This window comes from Artemia franciscana, chromosome 10, assembly GCF_032884065.1.
Source record: "Artemia franciscana chromosome 10, ASM3288406v1, whole genome shotgun sequence".
NCBI classification, from domain to species: Eukaryota; Metazoa; Arthropoda; class Branchiopoda; order Anostraca; family Artemiidae; genus Artemia; species Artemia franciscana.
This window is the reverse complement of record NC_088872.1, coordinates 832,394-858,698: the sequence shown is the minus strand read 5'-3', so window position 1 is coordinate 858,698 and position 26,305 is coordinate 832,394. Positions and strand designations below refer to the sequence as shown.

The window sequence follows — 26,305 nt, the reverse complement described above, 5'->3', positions numbered from 1 at the left end:
GCTCACAGGAGATGTTATAAAGTACCTTATGTCAGCCGCCAGCACTAGAGGCTTAATCATTTTGAACAAGAATTCCCTTCTTGTCAGTGAGCCATCAGCATGGTTCAGATGCCCGTCAATTTCATTTATCTTGAATGTTTCGAAGTCCAAAAATGCAGCTGTCACCATGAGATCATCCCTTGGGATGATCTCATGTTTTTCACATTTTCTTTCAAAAGCAAAATACAGTTGCTACCATTAGGCTTCTCCTTAAGGTGGCCTTTTAGGAGGACCTGCCAGAGCAGAGCAACATTTGGGGTGGGAAGGAATTCTCCCTCAATAGCCTCAACTGTAGTAGAAAAATTGGGTAGTAGAGAGCAAAAAGGTCACGCATCAGTTCATATTCCTCATCATCTAGACATGGCGAGGTTTCCCAGTTTTATACAAAACACTGGCCAGAGGGCCTTTGTATTGAATAATCCTTTGCATCATACTAAATGTTGTATTCTATCTTGTGGGCGAACCCTGCTCTAGGGACCTGCATTGTTTATATCTTGATAACTATGAAGGTAGATTATGAGAGACCTGCGCAATGGGTAACTGGACAACAGCAACAAGAACCTCATCTAAATCACAGAACATTTTAAGGAATTCATTGTTATTTTAAATTTGAATTTTTTCGAGAAGGCTGTTAGGAAGACAGAGAATTTGTATATAAGTTTAGATCTTCCACTTTGTACATGCTTCCATGTACATATGAATAAAAACATTTTTAACTGTTACTTATAAAAGTTTTCTACCTCTCTTTCAGGCCTTTGTAGAATAGCTGCATTTTGCGTATTGCGTAATAGCTGCATTTTTATGCGTATTGCGTAATAGCTTCAATATTGCATTTTGTGTAAACCATTTATAAAAATGGTATTCGAGGAGTATCATGGCTTGTCAAAACTCATTTTAATTAGAAAATATAATGTTGTAGCAAAGAGCACAGAAATAAGTGAATGATAATCTAAAGTTCAAAGTTGACAAGTAGATTAAAAACATTTAGAGAGGATCCTAAATGTTTGCATGTATAGTCAGATAGTAGATTTTGCATTATATTTGCCTCTCAAAAATTTAAGAAAATGATTCGGCGCTTAAAATTTCCTGCGGCGCGCTGCCGCCGACTGTATCGGCGGTGGCGCGTTGCCGGTTTTTGGCATGGCTTCAGGGACTATTCAGTAGCTGTTTTTAAAAATTGGGACAAACAGTCAAACTTTAGCGTAAAGACCAAGGCATTGAGGAGGGGGAACCCTTCATATACGGAATAATATCCAATTGAATATCTAGCTGGCCTATAAGCCCATTTAGTCAGAACTGTTGCAAGTATCAAATGAAAAAGCAAATTGTTTGAAAACTGATCAAATGTGTTTAAGCAATATATTATTATTATTATTGCTTTGGGAAGATTTCAATTGAAGCTTTTAATCCTGGATTCAAAAATGTAACGTATTTATTATTATTTTATTTTCTATCATCTATTGTTTTGCATAAGAAGATTTTGAAGTTTTTTCCGTTTTTCTGTTTTTTTTTTTAAACTGGAACATGGAAAAAAAACACTTTAAGTTACTGTTTGCTCTCTGTGAGGGTCTTAAATTACCTTTTAGGATTAGTTGTTTTGCTTGGAAAACCTGTATTAGATTAATATAATATTGTCATCATAGTTGTTATTGATTGTTTGTTAGATTTTGTATCTATCTTGTTTTTATTTTTTTATTCTTGTTTTCGTATGTCAACAAATTTTTTGATGTTTATCGAATACGTGTCTAGGCACCCCAATGTACTGCGGATGTATGGTTATTTTTACGACACAAAGAGGGTCTATTTAATACTAGAATATGCTGCTAATGGAGAGATGTACAAAAGCCTGCAGAGTCAGCCAGACAAGCGCTTTGACGAAGCTACGTAAGTCAATTTTCTTACTGCCTTCATTTGTTGACATTGTGCCCCCTCGAATGGAGAACATTTTGTCGTGTATGTTTTGACTGCTCTAAGACTTTTTTTTTATGGGGGAATGAAGCATCCTCCTGAATTGTACTTCAGCTCTTACTCATAAATAAGAGATGCGACTTACTCAAATACTATTAGACTACTTAATCACATATAGAGCTAATTACTCATATGTTATTTTGGTAAACCAACAGAAGATCAGTCAGATAAACAGTTTGATGAAGAAGAAAAAGCATAGGTGATGCACAAGTTTTTTTTTAGTGCTATAGAGATTGTACTATTCGAGATAGTAGTTGTAGTATTATTCACGTCTAATTTTGTTATTAATTTTAAGCGACAAATACAAACGTAACCATAAGTTTTTGGGATGTAAAATAATATAATTTTTTGGGTGTAATATACGAACATATTACTTGTACGTTTTTGTTGCTCAGCCCAGGAAGCAGTTTCTCGCTTTTTTTAAAATTTTCCCCCTACTATTAAATCGTCTCACTCTCTCAAAATATTTTTTTTTTATTTCTATCTTGAAGTACCAAAGACACTGAAAATGGAATTTAATTCTTTTAATTAATTAAGTGGAAATTTGCACAACCATATACGTCTTAAAAAAAATAGTAAAAACTTGAATTGAATTTTTATAAGAAATATCTTCGAATAATAAACCAGTTTTTATTATACTCGCGGGTAGCAAAAGTTTAAAAATTAAGGATGTGTATGAAAAATGAGCAGAAAATAAGGAGAAAGCTTCCATCATATGATGGAGCTCTAAAAGTATAAATTTCATGATTGCTATAGCAAAAGACAAACACCTCCATAATTTTAAGCTATAAAGTAATACAAATATAATTAACATTATTCAAGATTAAGAACTTCAAATTATTAGCTAATTGACTTATTAAAAAAATATATTTTTAGAAAGACCATTTAAGCTATTCTGTTCTGTTATATTTATCCCTTTAGTTGACTATTGACATATAAATGGAATCCACATTTTTCTAAAATGTCCTTTTATTGCTTAATTTTTACATGTTCCAACTAGCCTATATTTGTTCAACAGGCCAACTAGACAGAATGTGTGTTTCATTCTATTGCTGTATAACAACCAAAAGAAAAACCATACAAAATTTCAGTTTTCAGGTACGAACAGACTGAAGATGGAGTCGTGGGACAATCAGTTCAATCATTTTTTCCCAGGAATTCAAAACTGCTGTAAAGAAAATAGTAGTCAAAACATTAAAAAAAAAATCTCAAAATAGTAAAAAACATGCAGAATTAAAAACAAATAAGTTAGATTAAAAAAATACTCAAGGGTAATTTAGTCTTACACTAAAACCTACAAAACACAATTTAATTAAAAAAAATAACTTAATTCGTAAGTTAGACACTTAACATGTAAGGGTTAACATTATGCAAGGTAAAAAGGGAGGGCTGTGGATGTCATTTATTTAACATGCTTATTATGTAGGGGACGAAAGCCCGTCTTTATCTTTCGGTAAACAGTTTTATCGGGGTAAAAAGGGGGATTTTTTTTGCTTAAGCAGAATAAGGGCAGTGAGGTCTAAGGGAGAATCGACTACGGAATAGGTAATTTGTCGGGGGGTTATGACGGGTGCTGTTGGCGGATGCTGTCGGGGAAAATTTGGCATTTGCGGGTTTTAAAATATCATTAACATGATGATCCACCAAGAGAGGCGAAACACCATGATGAAACACCAAGAGAGGTGTTTCTAACTTAGATTGGGGGGGTAGAAATGCACGTAAGAATTTAGTTTGAAGAGAAGCATAATATTTGTTTATAAATTCGGTGTAATTACAATCCATTCCTCATGTGACCTCAATGTAGATTGTGCCTAGTGATAGGGACAATCTAGTGTCTCTAGTTTTGGTTGGGGCGAGGAATATGTCTCTGAACTTATTTCGAAAAGAAACGTAATATTTTCGGGGCTAGGGGGACAGAATTTGAAAAAAAAGGAACAAACCAACAAATCAAACAGTTCGCGGTAACGAACTTTTGTAAGGAGCGACCCGGCTCAATAGTAACCGAAACTCTAAAAAAATAGAATTTTGATACCAATAGTTACATAAAAAATTGCATTTTAATGTTGATTTTAAATATATAGCTTTCATCAAGATTAGTTTTACCTATCAAAAGTTACGAGCATGAGAAAATTTGCCTCATTTTAGAAAATAGGGGAAAACACCCCCTAAAAGTCATACAATCTTAACGAAAATCACACCATCAGATTCAACATATCAAAGAACCTTGTTGTAGAAGTTTCAAGTTCCAATCTACAAAAATGTGGAATTTCGCATTTGATTTGCCAGAAGATAAATCACGGATGCGTGTTTATTTGTTGTTGTTTTTTTCCCAGGGGTGATCGTATCGACCCATGGTCCTAGAATGTCGCAAGAGGGCTCATTCTAACGGAAAAATTAAAAGTTCTAGTGCCCTTTCTAAGTGACCAAAAAAATTGGAGGGCACCTAGGCCCCCTCCCACGCTCATTTTTTCCCCAAAGTCACCGGATCAAAATTCTGAGATAGCAATTTTATTCACCATAGTCGAAAAACTAACAACTATGTCTTTGGGGACGACTTACTCCCCCGCAGTCCCCCTGGGAGGGGTTGCAAGTTACAAAATCTGACCTGTGTTTTGGTTTGGGATGGAGAGTTGAGGTGGGGAGGGTTACGTGGGAGGATCTTTCCATGGATAAACTTCTCATGGGGGAAGAGACATTCAATGAAGGGGGCGCAGGATTTTTTAGCATTATATAAAAAACAATGAAAAAATAAATATGAGAAATTTTTTTCTACTGAAAGTGAGGAGCAGCATTAAAACTTAAAACGAGCAGAAATTATTGCGCATATGAGGGGTTTGCCTCCTCATAATATCTCGCTCTTTACTCTAAAGTATTTTTAGTATTTTCAACTATTTATTCTACGGCCTTTGTGACTCGAGGGTCATTCTTAAGGAATTGGGACAGAATTTAAGCTTTAGTGTAAAGAGCGAGGTATCGACGAGGGGTGAACTCCCTCATATACGCAATAAAAACATACGAATATAGAAGTTCGTTACGTAAGTCAATTCGTAAATTACGTATATTTTTTACTAATGAAAATGTTCGTTAAAAAATTAAAAGTTCCAGTTGCCTTTTTAAGTAATCAAAAAATGGGAGGGCAACTAGGCTTCCTCCCTCTCTCCTTTTTTCTCAAAATCTTCCGATTAAAACTATGAGAAAGCCATTTAGCCAAAAAAAATTAGTATGGAAATTTCGTTTTAATTATTTATGTGCGGAGAACCAAGATCAAAACATGCAGTAATTAAAAACGTACAGAAATTAAATAAAAAAAGTTTTTTTTTAAATGAAACAAAGGAGCGACATTAAAACTTAAAACGAACAGAAATTACTCCGGGTGTGAAAGGGGCTTTTCCTCCTCAACGCCCCGCTCTTTACGCTAATGTTTTTTACTGTTTTAAGAAGTAGAGTTAAGAGAAAGAGTAAAACTTAGCGTAAAGAGCGGAGCGTTGAGGAGGAAAAGCCCCTTTCACATACGGAGTAATTTCTGTTCGTTTTAAGTTTTAATGTCGCTCCCTACTTTCATTTAAAAAAAAACTTGTTTTTTTATATCTAATTATACTAGAAGGAGAATATGAAGGAATCCAGATTATGGGAAGGTTATATGAAGCCCCCCCCATCTGCTTGTGTACATGAGTACACAGCTTATTAAACAACACAGCCAGCTCCAAATCGCCTTATTCCGGAATAACATCTCTTTTTTTGTTCTAGAATTCTGGTTCTTTTTGTGTTAACTTTTATTTTATCATCCTGGAGAATATATGCTTTTTCCTAACGTCATCGGTTATTGATATTTATAGGTCTGCTGGCTACATGGCACAGATATCAGACGCCTTGAAATACTGCCATTCTAAAAAAGTCATTCATCGTGATATAAAGCCTGAGAATCTTCTACTTGGATTGTATGGCGAGTTGAAAATTGCAGATTTTGGCTGGTCAGTTCATGCTCCATCCTCCAGGTGAGAACACAATGTCACTCTTTCTATTTTCCAAGTTTTGCTTTTTCTCCAGTTTCCTTTCTTTCAGGGCATTTTTTTTTTGGGGGGGAGGGTCGCTGATGAAATCCTGCATTTATACTTGATGGTATGCTGCTGATATTGTGTGACTAATCTTCCACAGGGAGGATTTTCTGTGGGAAATTTTCCAGGAGAAATGTTACAAGGGGGGGGGGATTTCCTCGCATGATTTGAACGATGGTCAGAAATCAAGTTAAAAGTTTTTTCAACTGAAAGTAAGGAGGAACATTAAAAATTAAAACAAACATAAATTATGATCTGTATGATGGGGGCTGCCCCCTCCACAGCCCTCAATCTTGTCGATAAGGTTAGACTTTGTGTCTTGATTCCTTAGGAAAGTCTTCTCAAACACAAGGGTCTTTGGTTTTGAATGAGAAGTATTTTTAAACAACTTTAAGACTTTGGCGTAAAGAATGAGGCAAATTTTACTTTCCACAGTGGGATTTAACGTTATCTAGTTAATATCTTTTTGATTTGCTGAAAAAGTTGAGGAGTAATGCGTTCAATTGTGTCGAGTATAAAAAAGAAAATCGCTCAAGTCGAATGCTCCTCAATTCAACGTTCGAAAACTGGATTCTTTGCTTTAAGTTATCCTTGAAGATAACTAGGTAAAATTTATACATAATCTAAAGCAATCTCCTACTTTAAATTATGCTTTTTTAAAATCATACACGACTTTATATGACCTCAGTGACCTTATACTTTGTCTAAGTAAAGAAAGGGGTGGAGTCGTCACTCTACTGGTCGTGCTCTTTAGACTGGGTTGACTCATAATCTTTGGACTATTATTCTTTTCGCGTCGACAGTCTCAGTTCTTACACTATGTATATAGCTCAATTTATACCGTGTATGTAGCCTACTTACTGCATAGCTAACCAGCCTCACTAATAAATATATTTCTATGTCTAGTTATAACCAATGCTATTCACTTTGGTAAATGAATATGAACTACTTTGCCCAATGAAATACTTTAGTAAATAAAGATGACCTATCTAATGACTTACTTTGCCAAACTCCTCTTTTATCCGTACTAGATTTAGCTTTTCTTCCTCCGTATGCTGTTGTCGTGGCAGATGCTGGGAGCCTAACGTCAAATGTTGTAATATAAACAGAATGGGCATGGGCTTAATAAATTATGAACTTGGATCTTTTATTTGTACTGCAGTAAAATTTCAATAAAATAAAATCCCCTCTCTCTCCCCCCTCTCTATCATTCTATATATATATATATATATATAAAATTACGGCTCCCTTGGGCTGCCGGGGGGGGGGGGGGGTCAGCAATAAGGCTGAGACTTGGTATGAGTTCTTTTTTTTAGCGTTTCGCAAGGTGGTGTGCAATGACTGGCCCCCTAGTCGGTTTTCTCGGATCGCAAAGGACCCATTCCTCCTTCGAAACAGCATAGCCCCCCTACCTAAGAACCGGCCTCTTTTGCAATTCTCCCTGACTTTCCCCTCGAATGCGTAGGATAGGTTATCTGATTTTGGCAGGGACCTTTTCCTGTCTAGTTCTCCAAATAATAATCCAAACAGCCCTTTAGACCCCTCCCCCGCCTCCACTCTAAAACTTCTTCCAGTCTTACCCTTATTTGTGACGCCACAGTCTCCCCCGATCTTTCTTCGATTTCCCCTAGAGCCCCGAAAATAAAAAATAAAAGTTTCTTCTTCGTTTGGTTCAAGATACCATTTTCCAAATTTCTTGCTCTGTAATGCTGAGAGTCTCAACCGAGAAAATGACAGAACTGGCTATTATGCCGAATCTCACTAATTCCCACCTTGTTGCTGTAACTGGAGTCCAAGTGCAACACACTGACTTCCTGAAAGCTTCAGGCTATAATTTTTTTTTGAAACTGAGGCCAACCGATCACCCACTTGGTAAGCTTAGTGGGAACTTCTCTTGCTGTGCCGTTAGGAATTTAGTCCAAAAGTGATCAAAATCCCCGGTATTGATGATTATTGTGGAATCATGTGGATAAGTATTAAACCAAAAGTACTCCCTCGTCCACTGTGTAATATCCTAGTATGTAATTTCTATTACTCCCCAAGTCAGCATGCGGGGATTTGACGAAAGTTCGTTGAAAAAATTCAAGCCAAACGCTCGGATTTTACTCCTTGGTAACGCCAATGAACTGAAAGTTGAATACCTATGCAGAGGTCTACACCTAAAACAAGTAGTAAATATACCCACAACCAAAGGAGGGTCCTCTTTAGATGTCATCTGTTCTAACTTCCATAAGTTCTACAGTCAATCAGAAGCCTTACCACCTTCAGGAGGGAGCTACTATTATATTCTCAAAATGCAACCACTGGATCAAATCAAGGTCGAATACAAAGTCATTGAAACGCTGCGTCGCCCACTAACCGACGGAGGTATTTTCAATTTAGGTTTCTGGATTTCTGAAGAGAGCTGGTCTGAGGTCTTAGCTACTCCTTATGTCAATTCTAAAGTTCAAATTTTTCAAATGAAGCTATCTGATAATTATGAAAAATATTTTCCCGAAAAGAAAACTGAAAAGAGTTTCATATGATAAACCCTGCGTTAGTGAATCTCTAAAAGTCAAGATCAAAGAAAAAATTCGTTTACTTCGTAATGATAAAAAAGACGAAGCCAACCATATGAGTAAAATGATGATAAAAACAAATTCGAAAAGCAGCTGCCATGTACTATAAAAATACTATGAAGACTACTTTTCATTATAACCCCAAGAAGTGCGATGATCTAGTTAAAAAACTTTCTGGCAAGCAAATTAGTAATATTGATTTCCAGCTTAATGAGCCTAGTATTAAAACTGCTAATGATCTCAACAAACACCTTGCTAAGATTGACCAGGCATTACCTCCACTTTCCGCAGAGACTCTTGATTCTATTCCCCATAGTCAGGATGAAAATCTGACTATGTCAGGATGAAAGCCAGCAGATATTCCGGTCATACTTGTCAAAGCCTTCACTGATAAGTTGTCCTTACCACTGGCAGATATTTTCTGCACGATCACCGAAAGTGGGTGCTACCTTGACACCTGGAACCAGGGATTCGTGACGCCGACTCAGAAGAAGGACGCTGAGGAGTGCTTCAAGGAGTTCAACCAACTACGCTCACCTCAGTTTTTTTGAAATTTTATGAAAGCTTTCTGACTGATTGGATCAAATCAAAAATTGAACAACTTATTGACCTAAAGAAATTTGGTAATCAACGTGGCCCTTCAACTACTCATTATCTTGTAATCTTACTGGGTAAAATATATAAAAATTTAGAAAGGGCTGATGTTTGGCTAAATCTACTTCTAATAGACCTCCAAAAAGCTTTTGATCTGATTGACCACAATGTTTTACTTGAAAAACTCCTAAAAGATTTCCATGTTAACCCAAACCTTGTTAGAATAATAGTCTTTCCTGTTCAGTAGAACTCCTGATTATGATAAATGGACTTGCTACTGAACACCCTGAACGCTGGAAGTTTGTCGACGACATGTCCTTACTGGAAAAATGCCGGGAAAATTTGAAAAGCTCAGCCATGGAAATCATGGGAGATGTTTCCAGTGACGCCGCATAGGCTGATATGACTGTGAATGCCAAAAAGTCAAATATCATGACTATCAGTTTCAAGCAACCAACCCCTCCGGAGATGTCCGTCCAGTAGTGCAAACTCCTCGGTATCACTATCTCGAGCGGTCTGAAGTGGACGGTCCATGTTATTAACATCACAAAGCAAGCTAATTTGGTACTTCCTACGCTTAAATTTTTCTTCAAGTTTTCTTGCCCTGCAATCCACCTTTTAAGAATTTAAGCTTTATCTGCCTTTGTCTTGAATATTCTTGTTCGGTTTGGCATTTTGGCTGAACTACTTCCCAATCTTATTCAATTGAGTCAGTCCAGAAGCGAGAATTAAAGAATACCTATGGCCAAGGTAAACTCCCATATCACTTTCTTCTTGCATTTCCAGCTCACTCTCTTATCAGAGAGAAGAGCCCTACTGTGTACTCAATTTGGCAATAAAGCCATGACAAACTCCAAACAAACCGGGATCAACCTTTAAGATCCCGACCTCAAAGACCCAACTTCCAGAAAGTCCCCACCCTTCAACCTTCCCCACCAAGAGATACACCACGACAGATACAGGAAGAGTTTCATTCCTGCATTTGTAAACATTATTAATTTGTTGTATTGACTCCGTTTTTTAGTTGATGATCCTTTTTTCTTAATCTGACACTTTTTGTCTGTGTCTTGTGTTTTTTCTTTTTTGTATTTGACAAGTTTTTTATATCACTGTAATACCTGACGTGAAGCGCTAATTCGGTGCCACACGCTATGAAAGTCGTTTTTATAATAAAAGTTTATCTCATGTTTAATAACAACAGTATTCACAGAACAAGCTATTTTTATGGTTTTTATATTATCCAAAATAGGGCAAAATACGATTTGCCATTACGCCCCATGATTTCAGACTAAAATACTTCCGAGTTATGATGTTTTTTGTATTGAATGGGGGGGGGGGGGGTCATTCGTACAAATTTAAATAAAATCTGCACAATATCAAACTGCCAAAACCAGAGGGTGGAGTTTCATATACATGTCAGTAAAAATGAAAAAAAAATTAGGTTGCACCACATCCAGTGGGTGTAATCACTTTGTACCTGAAATTGCCACTGAAAAGGCATAAATTATATAAATGGCTGTTATGTCTTTGATCATAAGTCTATTCAAATACTTTTTTTCATTTTTTGCCTAGAAGATATTTTTTTCCTTGTATTTCTTGTAAGATTTACTCCTTTCTGCTCGATCAAAATTATTAGCAATTTATTGTCTTATAATTTATTTTGTTTTACTGATTTTGATTTATTTTTGTGTAATATGATTTCCACTCATTAGGTTCCAAACCCTAACATTTTCTAATATAAGTTATGTTAGAGAATGCTAATTTTAAAAGTAAAAATACATTCTTAAAACTAGTTCAAATCTTGTGAATTTTCAATATTACATATTTTTTTTAAGGAGGAAAACATTGTGTGGCACACTAGATTATCTGCCACCTGAAATGGTCGAAGGAAAAGAGCATGATGAAAAAGTTGATTTATGGAGCTTAGGTGTACTTTGTTTCGAGTTCCTTGTTGGACAACCCCCTTTTGAAACTGCCGACCAACAGAATACATATAGAAAAATCAAGGCCGTTTCATTTGACTTCCCAGATCATGTACCTGAAGGAGCTCGTGATTTGATTGGCAAGGTGAGAGTTTGTTTTATTTGACATCCCTTACTAAAGCCCCGTCTTAGTTTGTGTAATAAGGGTCATACACCTTGAGAATCTTATACACAAACTATTCAGAGTGTTTTTAGCTTGTCTTAATTCATGAATCAGTTTACCGAAAGACCATTTATTATGACTTCATCCCTTTTACTACACCTTCACCCCTTTTATTATGCATCCTAATGCATTCCTCTTTTCCCAATCTCTAAGACTATATAGCTTCAAGGCGAGTAAGAAAACTAAATGATGAATTTTACTAAATGAATTTTTACTAAACTAAATGAATTTTTACTAAACTAAACTAATTTACTAAACTAAATGGATTTTACTTTAGTATTGCTATTCGCCGATCAATAGATAAAACTGCATTAGTTAAAGACGGGGCTCAAAATGGAAAAGAAAAATTGTAGTTTCTTCTTAATTTGTAAATTCTAGATAATTTTGAATATCCGTTAGGACGAGGTCCTTGAACAACATATTCGTATCTACTTTAATTAGTACTTTTTTGACTAAGATTTTCCCTCTATATTAAACCCTTTTTAAATATTTTTCTATTAACTATTGGAAGAAAGACTCATCGTCACTTGATCTTTAAATTTCACAGTCTGCCCCCTACAGGTATGGAAAAGTTTCCGAAGCTGTCAGTAGCTGAATTTGATAGAATTCCAAAAGCTGCCAAATCTGCCAACAAATTTCACTAGGCCATGAAAACTTCCAAGTAGCATTGCTACTAGGCAACCCCAATTTTTCCATGTCGGGCACCCTCCTTCCTATTGATTTGAAATTGACGCTAAATTTAATCTGGGTCAAACCAAAACTCGGATTTTTGGACCAGTGGTAGTAAATTATAATCTATAATCTTATCGTGTTTGAATTTCTTCACATAAACCTACTAAAAAATTTATCTATATTAATTTTTGTATTAATAGACCATGTGCCAGATAAACCGCTCGGGAAGAAAAGTGAGCTATATCAAACTTTATAGAATTTATATATTCAATCGTTCCGTCACTAAGAACGTTCTAAAAAAGTTGTGATTTCTAGAACTAACGTTTTTTTCACATTTGTGAATGCGAAATCACGAGAGGCACTTAATTCATCTATTTCAACTTCAGCATAACGGCAGAGGACAGTTCCAATGTTTTACTCATATGTAATAAAAATATGCAGCTCTAAGTTCATACAGAAAAAAATTGTGATAAGTAGTGTTTGTCGAAGAGTGACTAATTCTAATATGTTTTCATGAAAATTGTCTCTTCTATGACTGTTGCTCTTGTTTGTAAATAATTTTCCTTTTTTTAACCAACCAAAAATATTTATTTTTCTTTTTTTAATTCAATAAATTGCTTGACATAGCAACTAAATTACCCAAGTAGGTGACAAGATTGCCATGATAAACAAATATTGTTCACCTGTGAACACCTGTGTGAACTAATATTAAGCTAATAACAATTGACACCAGATGCACAATTGCATTTACAACAGTTAAAATAACTGTCATTAAATTGTCGTTATTAAATTATTGTCATTAAATTATTTAACTGTCGTTAAAATAATGTATTTCGTCACCTTACACGGTTTATAGTTCAAAATCATGCATATTTTGCCAGTTTGATGTTATTATACTATACTGTTGAATTCGGCTTTTAAAAATGGCGACACAATTTAAACTTTAAAATCCCTTCACTGCTCCGTTTCATAATATTTTAATATATTTAATATTTAATATTTTAACACATGCTTACATATTTTGAATATTTTAAAATATTTATATATACGTTTCCCAATATTTTAATATATACTTTAATAATATTAATATTAAATAATATTATTTAATAATATTTTCTCATAAATCGCAAACTTCTAAATATCTTGGTATGTATCTAACTTGGGTCACCAGAATACGAAGAAGATGTTTGAAAAATATAAAAATCAGCAAACTAATTTGTTTTCATTCAGAACCGACAATATTAACCACTACTAGCAACTCACTGCAGCACCAAGCCACCTGAGGCCAACACAGCAACGCACACTTCTTCCATCCTAATCTCTTCAAAGCCTCCCTATTTACACCTTCCCAGGAAATTCTTAGTTCTCATAATTCTCCCTTTACGACATCTTCCCACCCCAACCGCAGATGACCTGCTTTTCGTTTAATTCTAGATGGTCGGCCGAAAAGGACACTCCGTTATCATTTATCCGCAGAATGTACCCCAACGATCTTAATTTCCAATCTCCCAATTTTTAAGTAATAGACTTAGAAATTGGAACTAAGGAGGAAAAGAGAACAAAAAAAGTGATTAATATTATATTCCGTTATAATTAATTCACCGAAGACGATCTTTGACAATCTGTCATCCTTCATTCGCAGAATGTGCCCTAACGATCTCAATTTCCAATCTTCCGATTTCTAAGTGATAAACTTAGAATTTGGAACTAAGGAGGAAAGAGGACAAAAAAAGTTATTAATATTATATTAAATATTATAATTATTTAAGTCATATAATTAATTAATTCATTAGTTATAATTAATTTACTGAAGACACAACGGAAATGCGATGGTTTTATTTTGCTTGCCAAATCATCTATCAGAGAAGCTTTTGCCAGAAAAGTTCTCACGAGGAGAAGGTAAAGAAATACGTATTTTTAAACCAGTATTTTCAGTTTCTGTGAAAGAGTTTTATAGTTCGTAGGCTTCCATTTCCAGTTTTATAGTTCGTAGTTCGTAACTTATAGTTGAGATACGTGTTTCCCAATGTTCTAAAATAATTTATCTTATTCCTTCTACTACTAACAACGACTCACTGCAGCACCCATCTGCCTGACGGGAACACAGCTACGCACTTTCAAACCTTTTTAAACCTATTTCAAACCTTAATGACTTGTCTTCTTAACATTAATTTTCTAACCTAACCCCCTGAACTAGCACCCTGAACTAGCAAAACCTCCAAAAGTTCATTCATTTTTCTAATGCTTTTCATCGAGGAATATCGAAATCCTCAGCATAATCTACGTACCGGAGAGTTTTAACTCCCAATTTCATTCCATGTTCTCCCATTGCCTTGATAATTTATACTCCTCGTCTATTGGATCGCTATTTTTTATGATAATTTTTTCCATTTATTTTTTAAACTTCCTTTTATGACACAATTTTTAAGAGTAAATACTACCATTGGAATTCATTGCAACGCCAAGCCATATGCGACCGACACAACTGCACGCTCCTTCCCCTTATCAATCTATCCAATGCTTCAATTTATCCCGCCTCCCATGCATTTTAATTTATGATAATTTATGCTCCTCGTCTATTGGATCGCTATTTTTTATGATAATTTTTTCCATTTATTTTTTAAACTTCCTTTTATGACACAATTTTTAAGAGTAAATACTACCATTAGAATTCATTGCAACGCCAAGCCATATGCGACCGACACAACTGCACGCTCCTTCCCCTTATCCCGCCTCCCATGCATTTTGAATTTCCTTTACACATTTTCCTGTAATATTTTCCTACCCCGTTCGGGGTCGAACTGTTTTTCATTTAGTCCCAGATGGACGGCAAAAAGGAACAATTTATGGCAATCTGTTATCCCTCACTCTAAAACGGAGTCTACCCACCTCAACCTCTTTTTCACTATAATCCTAGTACATAATTTTGTAAAAAAATGTAATTAGAATTGAGTATCGTAATTAATAATTGAGAAGTGTCTGAGTTGTCAAACACCTTTGTTCCTCAGTTTTATAGATTATGAGCAACCATTCGATTCTGTTGATAGAAGAGCTTTAGCAAAGGTCTTATCCTTGTATGGTATACTAGACAAATACTTTAAAGTAATTTGTGGTATGTACGAGAATAACACTGCTGCGGTTAAGGTACGAAATGAGTTTAGCAGCTATATTTTTATTAAATCAGGAGTTAAGCAGGGTTGTGCTCTACCCCGCTTTATATGGATCATTTTGATGGACTTAGTCTTAAGGATCACACGAAAGGCAATGGGAGACCACGGAATAAAATGGGGACGAAAAACTCTCTTGGACTTAGATTATGCTGATGATTTAAGCATTCTTGATGAAAGTGTGAGCAAAATAAATGAACTTTTAGAGGTTTTGTGAGTTTATGGTGGTAGAATAGGTTTGAAAATTAATGTTAAGAAGACTAAGTCACTAAGGTCAGGAATAAGTGAAGATAAAAAGTTAATGCTGGGCAACGAAAAGATTGACCAGGTGGGCAGCTTCACTTACATTGGTTGTATTATTAGTGAAGACGGTGGCAGCAGTGAAGATGTTTAAAGTAGTATAGCCAAGACTCAGGGTGTTTTTCTTCACAGTTAAAAAAAAGTTTAAAAAACAGTTAAAAAAAAGAAAGAAGAATAGGAAGATAAGTCTGGAAACCAAGATTAGAGTATTGAAAGCTACAATGATGATAGTGGTCAAATATGGCTCTGAATTATGGGTGCTCCGAAAACTGGATGAAGATTTGCTAGATGTTTTCCAGAAAAATTGCCTACGGGTTGTTCTGGGTACCCGACTGACTGACCGTATTTCAAACAGTGGGCTGCACGAAAAATGTAGTCCCGCTTTCTGGGGCTATAATGAAAGAAAGGTAGAAATGGCTGAGGCACGTTCTGCGGACGAAAGAGGACAGATTGCCGAAGATTGACCTTTTCGGCCAACCGTCTTAAGGCTAAACGGAAAGCAGGTCGTCCTTGTCTGGAGGATGTCATAAAGAAAGATTTAAAGGAAACGGGAACTTCCTGGGAGGGTGTAAAGAGAGAGGCTTTGAATAGATTGTGATGAAGGAGGGGCGTGCGTAGCTGTGTTGGCCTTAGGCTGCTTTGTGCTGTGGTGAGTTGTTAGTAGTAGTAATTAGAATTTAAGTTTGGAATTCGGTTATTAAAATCATATTAAAAATTGCGTGCGGATTTTTCTGGGTACCCGACTGGCTGACTTTATTTCAAACAGTGGGCTGTACGAAAAATGTAGTCCCGCTTTCTTGGGCTATAATGAAAGAGAGGTTAAAATGGCTAGGGCACGTTCTGCGGATGAACGATGACAGTTTCCCGAAGATTGTCCTTTTTGGCCAACCGTCTAAGGCTAAACGGAAAACAGGTCGTCCTTGTCTGGAGGATGTCATAAAGAAATACTTAAAGGAAACGGGAACTTCCTGGGAGGGTGTAAAGAGGGAGGCTTTGAACAGATTGGGATGCAGGAGGGGCGTGCGTAGCTGTGTTGGCCTTTGGCTGCTTGGTGCTGCGGTGAGTTGTTAGTGGTAGTAGTAATTAGAATTAAAGTTTGGAATTTGGTTATCAAAATCATAATTACTAGAATAGTTAATATGATAATTTTATGATAAACTTGTATTTCAATACCAAGGACACTAAAAATGAAATCTAAATTTTTGAATTGTTTAAGTGAAAACTTATACAACCTAATACGTCTTGAATTAAGAAAAACTGGCAATTTAGTTTTTATGGCACTTGGTATTAACCAAGTGACATAGCAATCGCCAATTCTGTCGGTCTGTCTGTCTGTCTGTCGGTCCCGGTTTTGCTACTTTAGGCACTTCCAGGTAAGCTAGGACGATGAAATTTGGCAGGCGTATCAGGAACGGGACCAGCTTAAATTAGAAATAGTCGTTTTCCCAATTTGACCATCTGGGGGGAGTGGGGGCCGGTTAATTCAGAAAAAATAGAAAAAATGAAGTATTTTTAACTTATGAATGGGTGATGGGATCTTAATGAAATTTGATGTTTGGAAAGATATTGTGTCTCAGAGCTCTTATTTTAAATCCCAACCGGATCTGATGACATTGGGGGGAGTTGGAGGGGGGGAAACCTAAAATCTTGGAAAACACTTAGAGTGGAGGGATCGGGATGAAACTTGGTGGGAAAAATAATCACAAGTCCCAGATACATGATTGACATAATCGGAACGAATCCGCTCTCTTTGGAGTTGTTGAGGGGGGGGGGGGGGGTAATTCTGAAAAATTAGAATAAAATGAGGTATTTTTAACTTACGAACGGGTGATCGGATCTCAATGAAATTTGATATTTAGAAGGATATTGTGTCTTAGAGCTCTTATTTGAAATCCCGATCGGATCTGGTGACTTTGGGGGGGGGGAGATTTGGGAGGGGAAACCTAAAACTTGGAAAACGCTTAGAGTGGAGGGATCAGGATGAAACTTGGTGGGAAAAATAAACACAAGTGCTAGATACATGATTGACATAAACGGAACGGATCCGCTCTCTTTGGGATAGTTGGGGGGGGGGGTTATTTCTGAAAAATTAGAAAAAATGAGGTATTTTTAACTTACGAACAGGTGATCGGATCTCAATGAAATTTGATATTTAGAAGGATATCGTGGCTCAGAGCTCTTATTTTAAACCCGACCGGATCTGGTGACATTGGGGGGGAGTTGGGAGGGGGAAACCTAAAACTTGAATAACACTTAAGAGTGGAGGGATCGGGATGAAACTTGGTGGAAAAAATAATCACGAGTCCTAGATACATGATTGACATAACCGGAACGGTTTCGCTCTCTTTAGGGTAGTTTGGGGAGGGGTTAATTCTGAAAAATTAGAAAAAATGAGGTATTTTTAACTTACGAACGGGTTATCGGATCTCAATGAAATTTGATATTTAGAAGGATATCGTGGCTCAGAGCTCTTATTTTAAACCCGACCGGATCTGGTGACATTGGGGGGGAGTTGGGAGGGGGAAACCTAAAACTTGAATAACACTTAGAGTGGAGGGATCGGGATGAAACTTGGTGGAAAAAATAATCACGAGTCCTAGATACATGATTGACATAACCGGAACGGTTTCGCTCTCTTTAGGGTAGTTGGGGGAGGGGTTAATTCTGAAAAATTAGAAAAAATGAGGTATTTTTAACTTACGGACGGGTTATCGGATCTCAATGAAATTTGATATTTAGAAGGATATCGTGTCTCAAAGCTCTTATCTTAAATCGTGACTGGATCTGGTGACGTTGGGGAAGTTTGGGGTGGGGGAACCTAAAATCATGGAAAACGCTTAGATTGGAAGGATCGGGATGAAACTTGGTGGGAAAAATAAGCAGAAGTCTTACATACGTGATTTACATAATTAGAACGGATCCGATCTATTGGGGGGGGGGGGGTTAACTCTGAAAAATAAGAAAAAATGACGTTTTTTTAACTTACGAAGGAGTGATCGGATCTTCATGAAACTTCATATTAAGAAGGACCTCGTAACTCAGATCTCTTATTTTAAATCTTAACCGGATCAAGCGTAATTGGGGGGGGGGCAGTTGGGGGGGGGGCCGGAAATCTTAGAAAATACTTAAAGCGGTGAGATCAGGATGAAACTGGATAGGAAGAATAAAAACCTGTCTAAGATACGTGACTGACATAATCGGACTGGATCTGCTCTCTTTGGTCGAATTGGAGGGGGGGGGGGTAATTTTGAAAATTGAGGTATTTGTAACTTACGAAGGGGTGACCAGATCTTAATGAAATTTGATATTTAGAAGGATCTTGTGCTTTAAAGTTCTTATTTTAAATTCCGACAAAATCCTGTGACGTTGGGGGGAGTTGGAGGGGGAAACCGGAATTCTTGGAAAACGTGAAAATTGGGGTATTTTTATCTTACGAATAGATGATCGGATCTTAATGAAATTTGATTTTTAGAAAGAATTCATGTCTCAGAGCTTTTATTTCAAATCCTGACCAGATCGTTTGACATTGGGGGGAGTTGGAGGGGGAAATCTTGGAAAAACGCTTGGAGTGTAGGAATCGGGATGAAGCTAGGTGGATAGAATAAACAAATGTCCTTGATACGTGATTGACAGAATCGTACTGGATTTGCTCTCTTTGGGGGAGTTGGGGGGAGGGTTCAGTGATTTGGCGAGTTTGGTGCTTCTGGACGTGCTAGGACGATGAAAATTGATAGGCGTGTTAGGGAGCTGCACAATTTGACTTGATAAAGTCGTTTTCCCAGATTCGACCATCTGGGGGGCTAAAGGAAGAAGAAAACTTAGAAAAAATTAGGTATTTTTAACTTACGAGTGGGTAATCGGATCTTAATGAATTTTGATATTTAGAAGGACATCGTGACTCAGAGCTCTTATTTTAAATCCTGACTGGCATTAAGCCTCTTATTTTCCTTTTTAAATCAACCTATTGATTCATAGAATTTTGTTAGAGCTCATACCATATGATCTCTAGGCTCTTAGCTCTTCTCGCCTCGTCACAAGTGCCATATGAGCTCTTAGCTCTTGTTTTCGCTTGCCAGTGACAAGTTTAGAAATAAAAACCGTCATGGAGCTCTGGAAATGCCACATTCGTGATTGTTTTAGCAAAAGACGAACACTTATATAAATCTAAGCTATACATCAATATGAATATTTTTAACATTATTCAGGATTAAAAACTTCAAATTATTAATTTAATGACTTACAAGCAAAAACTTCTTTTTCATTCTTCTTTTTTCATTTTGATATCCTCTGTACTTCAAATGAAAAAGCTACTATTTAAGCTGGCGACCAGATTGAGCTATTGTAAGTGTCTGATTGGTTTAGATTGGTCTATTGTTGAGACTTGTTTATGTTTGTATTGATTTCACTTTCTTAATTTAATCTTGTCTCTTTTTTGTCCATGTACATGTAATAATTATAACTTGTTCTAACCCTATATATTTACAAAATACAATAAAAGCTGTATGGCAAAAAAAAACTAGCGGAAAAATTAAGTGCGTCAACACATAGCAGAGGCAACGCTATAGCGTAAAGGCCATGAGGCCTCATTTTTCTTTTTTTCAGAGGCACTTCTTATGGATGGAGTGGTTGTATAAACTTGGAAGAGGGCAGATTCGAATGCAAACTGAAAGTTCTAGTACCCTGTTTAAGCGTCAAAAGTGGCCGGAGAGCCACTAGCCCCCACCACGCCCTATTTTCCCCTAATGCATCCGATCGAAATTTTGAGTTAGCCATTTTTTTTAAAGGTTGTCCGAAGATCAGATAAAAATAAGTGTTGGGTCGAAATAAGCACAGAGCCCAGGGGCAAGTGTTGTAAGCTATGCCGCTGGGGCATATAGGTCTTATGGAAGGAGTAGTATAAATTTTTAAACTCACGAGGGGGGGGGGCTCACTCTCGCTCACGCTCACTCACATTCAGGTGGAAGAAGGGATTGTATAAACTTTGGAAGGGGCTAATTCGATTGGAAAACAGAAATTCTAATGCCCTTTGAAGAGTCAAAAGTGATCGGCGGGCAACTATCCTCCACAACAGTTACAGGTACTGCACAACAAACATACAACAGATACTTACATGCAACTAAGTTTTATTTATTTATAAATAAATAAATCTTAACACGAATAAAACAGAAATTGAGTATGCAAATCAAGCTTAAAACAAACAAAATAGCTATAAATAAGTGTTTAACCACTGTCCCCTTCCCCAACCGTAAAAGTATAAAACCTACCACATCGTGTGCGCTTTATTCAAAACTATAGGCTATGTGTCTTGAACAGTCTCGGAAAGAACTAATAAAATTTAATTGAATATTTGATATATAATGGTAATAATTGCTGAAAAATAATCATTTGAAGATTTTATTTCTCTATAATTTTTATTTTCAATGCTAGAATAAGTACAAATGAAAATACTTGTAATACAATCCGTTTCCAGTTAAGTACCAATTGAAAAATAAGGCTTAGGTTCTCAACTGTGCTTAATCTCTGCTTGCGTGAAGAACTCCTACGGCAACCAGATCATTACTCCATGCACGACGTTGGAGAAATCTAATGAATATAGACAACGAGTGTACATACTCTTACTGGACTTCGAAAAAGCATCTGACTGTCGAACCCTGTGGAGAACGTTGCAATTCCACAATATCCTTGAGAAGCTAGTCCGCCTAATAGATAAATTCTCATAGAATGTTGGTTACGTTATACTTTGATAAAATCGGATTCACACAGTGGGTTCCAATTAGCAAGATTTAATGGAAAGCCCTGTCTTCTGTGTACCCAATTGCAAGCCTACTTTGGTCAGCCCTATGTGTGCTTCGTCTCGGACTCCCGTTGTCAGACTGTGCACATGCTCCGTTTCAACCCCTCTTGGACAACAATGCCAACATTCCGTTTCCAAACCCTCTTGGTCTAAATAATAGCACTTTTTTTGTTACCCCCTTCGGATAATGGTGCGTAGGGTCTATCTCCAACCTCCTTTATTGAAAGGCTATTCCGCTCTGTCACCAACCTCCTTCACCAGTAGTATATGTCCTCTCCTCTCTGGTCTATCCTAAATTTGTTGATATTGATTTTATATGGGTAAAAATGGACTCCTTTCTCTCTGTTCATCCCTTGGGTCATCCCTTTTGTCCTTTATTATTTCTTTAATTTATATTTGTTATCGTTTAGCCTTGCGTGTCTACTATAAATATCTGTAATTTCATTTGGAACCAAAGAGAGAAAACAAGACAAGGAGCTTTTTTCTGCTAGAGCACACTTGGACAATGTGTTTGCATTCTTATATACGTGTATTTTATTCAGTAAATCCGGTTCTTCAGCTATTTAGATTCAGAGCCATTTTTGTCCGTGGATACCACTCGCTTTTAGAATTCTTGTCATTGTTATAAGTCCTTATAGACTTATAGACATGTATTTTCTTCAGTAAATCTGGTTCTTCGGCTATTTAGATTCAGAGCCATTTAGGGCTATGCATTCTAGGCCTTTTGATCTCTTAGTTAAATAATAGAAAAGTTCAGGGATTTAGTTACATATGACATGGAATCGACTATAAAGGCCAAAGTATAGTCTAAAAAGGCTGTCCCGTTCATTATGCCAAAAAAGCTCAATAAAATTGTTTTTTGATTCTTGGATCGTAAGTTTATGTGTATTTACACCATTTTCTAACAAACAATAGGGGGAAAAAAGCAGAAACTGAATTTGGTTTTTAATTTTCAGCTGCTTCGTCGAAGTCCCTCAGAACGTCTGTCTTTGGAAGGTATACTCAACCATTTCTGGGTATTGCAACTTCTCAAACCTGCTGTCAGGAAAAGACTTCCCTATTACCAGAGAATGGATGCTGTAAAGAAAGATGAAGACCAGAAAATAGATGCTATAGCAGAAGAAAACGAGCAGAATGTCGTTGCTGTATGAAAAGAAAATGTTTAATTCCATTCCTTTATTGCTTATGTTGAATTAGATTTGTATCAGCAAATTTGTGAAGATTTGAAATCATTTATTGTTCAGTGTGCTTGGCTGTTAGTGCTGTCTAAGTAGTATTTTTCTGATCGTTAGAACTTGTCTTTCCATCTGCGATAGGATTTTCACACTATTGACTAGGCTGAATCTGGCCGATATCTTTCTTCTTTCCCCCTGCGAAGACCTCTGAAATGCTGTATGTCTTCTTCTTTAATACCATTCTTCTTCAGTACCATGTTAATGAAGAATCCACAACTATTTCAGCGTTACCTGTTCTACAGACTCTTTTAAGTTCAGATTTGTCTCTGATTTAAGAAGGAAACTTGTCCGACGAATAGTCGAAAAATCCGTTGACTAGTGGAAACAACAAAAATCGTTTAAAACTGCAAACATGCAAAATTTGTATCTAAATTTTACACTTCTTTCTGAACATTTACTAGTGTCACAGTTTTTAAATAGATTTTTTCTCTAAGTTTTCTTTTCTTTTCAAGGTATCCTGCATTGCAGGATAAGTCAAAATATTGACATAAAGATTTTTTCAATGCAAGTCTCATATGTAGCAAGTTCATTTTTAAGCCTAGAATCATAACTATAGACTACATCCCAGAAAAATTCTAAGTAGAAAACAACAAATATTTCCAAGATTCGCTAAATACTCCTAAAAGACAATTTTCGATAGTCTTTTAAGCTGTATGTAATATAAAAAATTCTCTACTGACATTAATCCCTTAAAATTAAAAATGTTACTAATTGTTGTTCAGTTTCACTGGAACATTCCCTTTTGCCTCTTTCTAGCAGATCGCTGGATGGTAGGAAGGTTGATAGTTTATAATTTTTGAATTTACGATCAATCATACTGCTTCTTTTCTTTATCTGCTCTCTTCTTTGTCAAATATCCACTTTTCTTCAGTCTTGTATGTTCCATGGTCAACTCTGAATTTATATGGGGTTTGAATTTATTCTGGCTTGTGTAATTCTGAAGACATCATTGTCAAATCTTCTGTCAGTTTGACATTCGTAAAGTCATCCTCATAAATTCAACATGCCTAATTGATCAGTTTAGTCTGTTTTCTTCTATCTTGTTAGTCTCTAAATATGTGTAAAACTTGCTTAGTTTCAAAATGAGTTTTATCCTTTTTTCCTTCTAAATAAAATTTTAAACCAATTAAAAAAAATAGAAAAAGCAAACGCCACCTTAAATCTTGTTCCAAAGCCAAAGGGAATTGGCAAATTATAAGAGTGAGAACTGGTGCTAGCCTAAAAAAAAAAACAAAAAACAACGCCATCTAACACTTTCCGTTTCTTTGCATTTTCTCAAACTTCGTATTTTTTTTTGCAGAAAATTCGATGGAACACTTGTCACTACATTAGTTTTGCAAATACAATAATTTTGCCTCATTATTACACTGAAAAATGCCAAGAAACGTTATGTGGCACCGGTGATTTTCTTTTTAAACACTTGCAATTTTCGCTCTTGTAAATTACCAGTGGTCTCTGTTCCAGCCTTGAAAAAACTCGCTCTGGAAGCAACTGATCACCAATAACAGTGAGAAAACCTTGTAAGGTCCCAAAAGTTTTTTCCCTATAAAGTTAATGGCAAATATCATAAGCCATTTTGTTGGCTCAGTGATCTTACAGTTTTTTTTAGTGTTGAGATTTTGTTTTATGGCGTTAGCATTCTCGGAATTTGTTTGTGCAGTTTCTGAAGTATCTCGATAGGTAAAAAAAACTTCCTCTCTACAAGCAATTGAACGCCAAAAACAGTACGAAAACATGTATTGTATTTTGCAGTTTTTATTTCCCGTAAAGTTTATGGTAAATAACATAAGGCTTTTTTAATTCCTGGTAGTAGTTTTATGGCTTTCAACGGTCATGTAGTTTTTAATGTTTTGATATCTTGCTCAAAGTTGCCACTGACAGTCTATCTGCATTTGAGCAATAAATTATTTCCAAAACAGTGTCTTATCAGCACATTTAAAGAAAATATTACTTTTTAGTACTTTCCCTTTAAGTCAGTAACTTTGAAGAAAATATAATGTTCATAAATTTAAATTTTTGTACAATTACTTTGTGCTCCTCCTTCAGTTAAAACAAAAATCCTGAATACAGTACTGTTTGTTGTCTTGCTGAATTTTTTTTTATAGTTGAGAATGATGTCGCAGCGTGTAATGGCAACCCTGATTCTGGCGTATGATGCTCGTCATAATCAGATATCCTGATTATTTTTCTATGTTTTTTTTTTCTGGGATATTTTTCGTATTTATGCTGGTATTTTTGTGAATGACCTTTGTTTCCTTTGAAATCGTTTTTGGTCAGTTTTTTTTTATGAAACGGTATGATTTATAGTATGGTATTAAAATTTAGATTGTATACAGACTACCTAAGATTATTGTTAGTTAAAATAGCTGATATATCTGCCATCTTAGAATTAAAGATAGTCGCCTAGTCATGTCGTAATTTGATCTGCACATTACAGAACATTAAACTTATAGAGCTGTTGATAAATACGAAAATGATTCTTATTTGGCAAGGATTTTGATACGTAAACAAATGTGGAAGGGAAACGCTCCAACGTTGTCTGCAGTAAAAAGCCATAAGCCTTCAATATATTATTTATTTGTTTATTCTTTTTTTTTCAAAAATATACAATTTGGAAGGGGTGGTCGTAGAACCTCTGGGGGAGGAGGGGGTTGTCATTTAATTGGAAATTTAAATTTTCAGTGTCCTTTTTTAAGAGTCAAAAGTAATCGAAAGGCAACTAGCCACGCTTCCATGCCCTTTTAGCTACCCTCCGATCAAAGACATCAGAACAAATTTAAAGATAGTCATTTTTTCAAAATAATCGAGAGGTCAAACACTGGGCTTCCTGAGATGAAATGACCCCCAACACCCCTTAGCGCAAGGGCTTTAAGCTATTAAAGTTGTCCATTTTTTCATATAGAGTTTGTTGTTGAGAAAGGGGGACGTGTTTGATCCCAGGTGTCCAAAAAGCTTTAGAGCATTAACGTGAAATTTTTAGGATATGATGAGTGGGATCTTGAAAAAAAAAAAATTAAAATATACACTGTGCGTGCATCTTATCTAAAGTGCATATCAGTAATGCCTCAGAAACTGCTGCACCTATTAAGTTGAAACTTTTAGGGGATGTTAAACTAACCAAAAGACACTTAGTGCATAGTACTACTACTTTTACTTGTGACTACTGTAACTAAATGCAAACTACTTCAATTATTTGCGACTGCTTCTATTGCGATTACTGCTACCACTTGCGACCACTATTACTACTTGTGAGATGCTACAACTACTACTACTTGTAACTGCTACTACTGATTGTTACTGTTACTACTACTTCAGTTGAAATTTTCAGGGAATCATTGGAGGAGAGGTATTGAACTAGATAAAAAACACTATGTGTATCAAGGTTCCTAAATGGCGTATCTGCAGTATCTTAGGAAGGTAAGGGTCTTATTCTAATATTTTCGAGGAATGAAGAGGAGAATGTTGAGCTGGATCAAAACATATTTTCTCCATCCTGATTGTCAAAATGATTGCTGGCTTCAAAATCTTTTTGACATAACACCAATTATACTCCTACGTTACAGTTACAAATAAATTGAATACATTTAAAGCTACCACTCAGACTACCTTATGCAAGTTAACAAGTTATCCAAAATTTTAATCCTGAAATAGAAAAACCGGAAATATTTTCGTAATATTAAACAATGATAAGACCTTGGCAATCAAAACCAACAGAAATTAATTTAAAAACCTCCAAACAAGATATTTTTTTTCAAAAACGAGTAGAGCCATTTTAATT

At 35.9% G+C, this 26,305-nt stretch overlaps 1 protein-coding gene and 1 long non-coding RNA gene across 3 annotated transcripts in view; one reads left to right on the top strand and one right to left on the bottom strand.

Moving 5' to 3' along the window:
- The window catches only part of LOC136031633 (aurora kinase-like), a 41,199-nt gene extending 16,341 nt beyond the window's left edge, over positions 1–24,858 (top strand). The window contains exons 3-6 of the mRNA XM_065711275.1: positions 1,789–1,923; positions 5,844–6,002; positions 11,050–11,281; positions 22,249–24,858. Coding sequence (XP_065567347.1) covers positions 1,789–1,923; positions 5,844–6,002; positions 11,050–11,281; positions 22,249–22,443 — 721 coding nt within the window. The 3' untranslated portion in view covers positions 22,444–24,858. The remainder of the gene's footprint in view (positions 1–1,788; positions 1,924–5,843; positions 6,003–11,049; positions 11,282–22,248) is intronic.
- LOC136031634 (uncharacterized) overlaps positions 3,032–26,305 on the bottom strand; it is a 34,822-nt gene continuing 11,548 nt past the window's right edge. The window contains exons 1-2 of one of the 2 annotated variants that reach the window (XR_010618545.1): positions 19,740–20,294; positions 3,032–3,175 (exon numbers count right to left, since the gene is read on the bottom strand). This is a non-coding gene — a long non-coding RNA (uncharacterized LOC136031634). Of the gene's footprint in view, positions 3,176–19,739; positions 20,295–26,305 lie in introns of those variants that run through there. The other variant, XR_010618546.1, reaches the window with a different exon arrangement.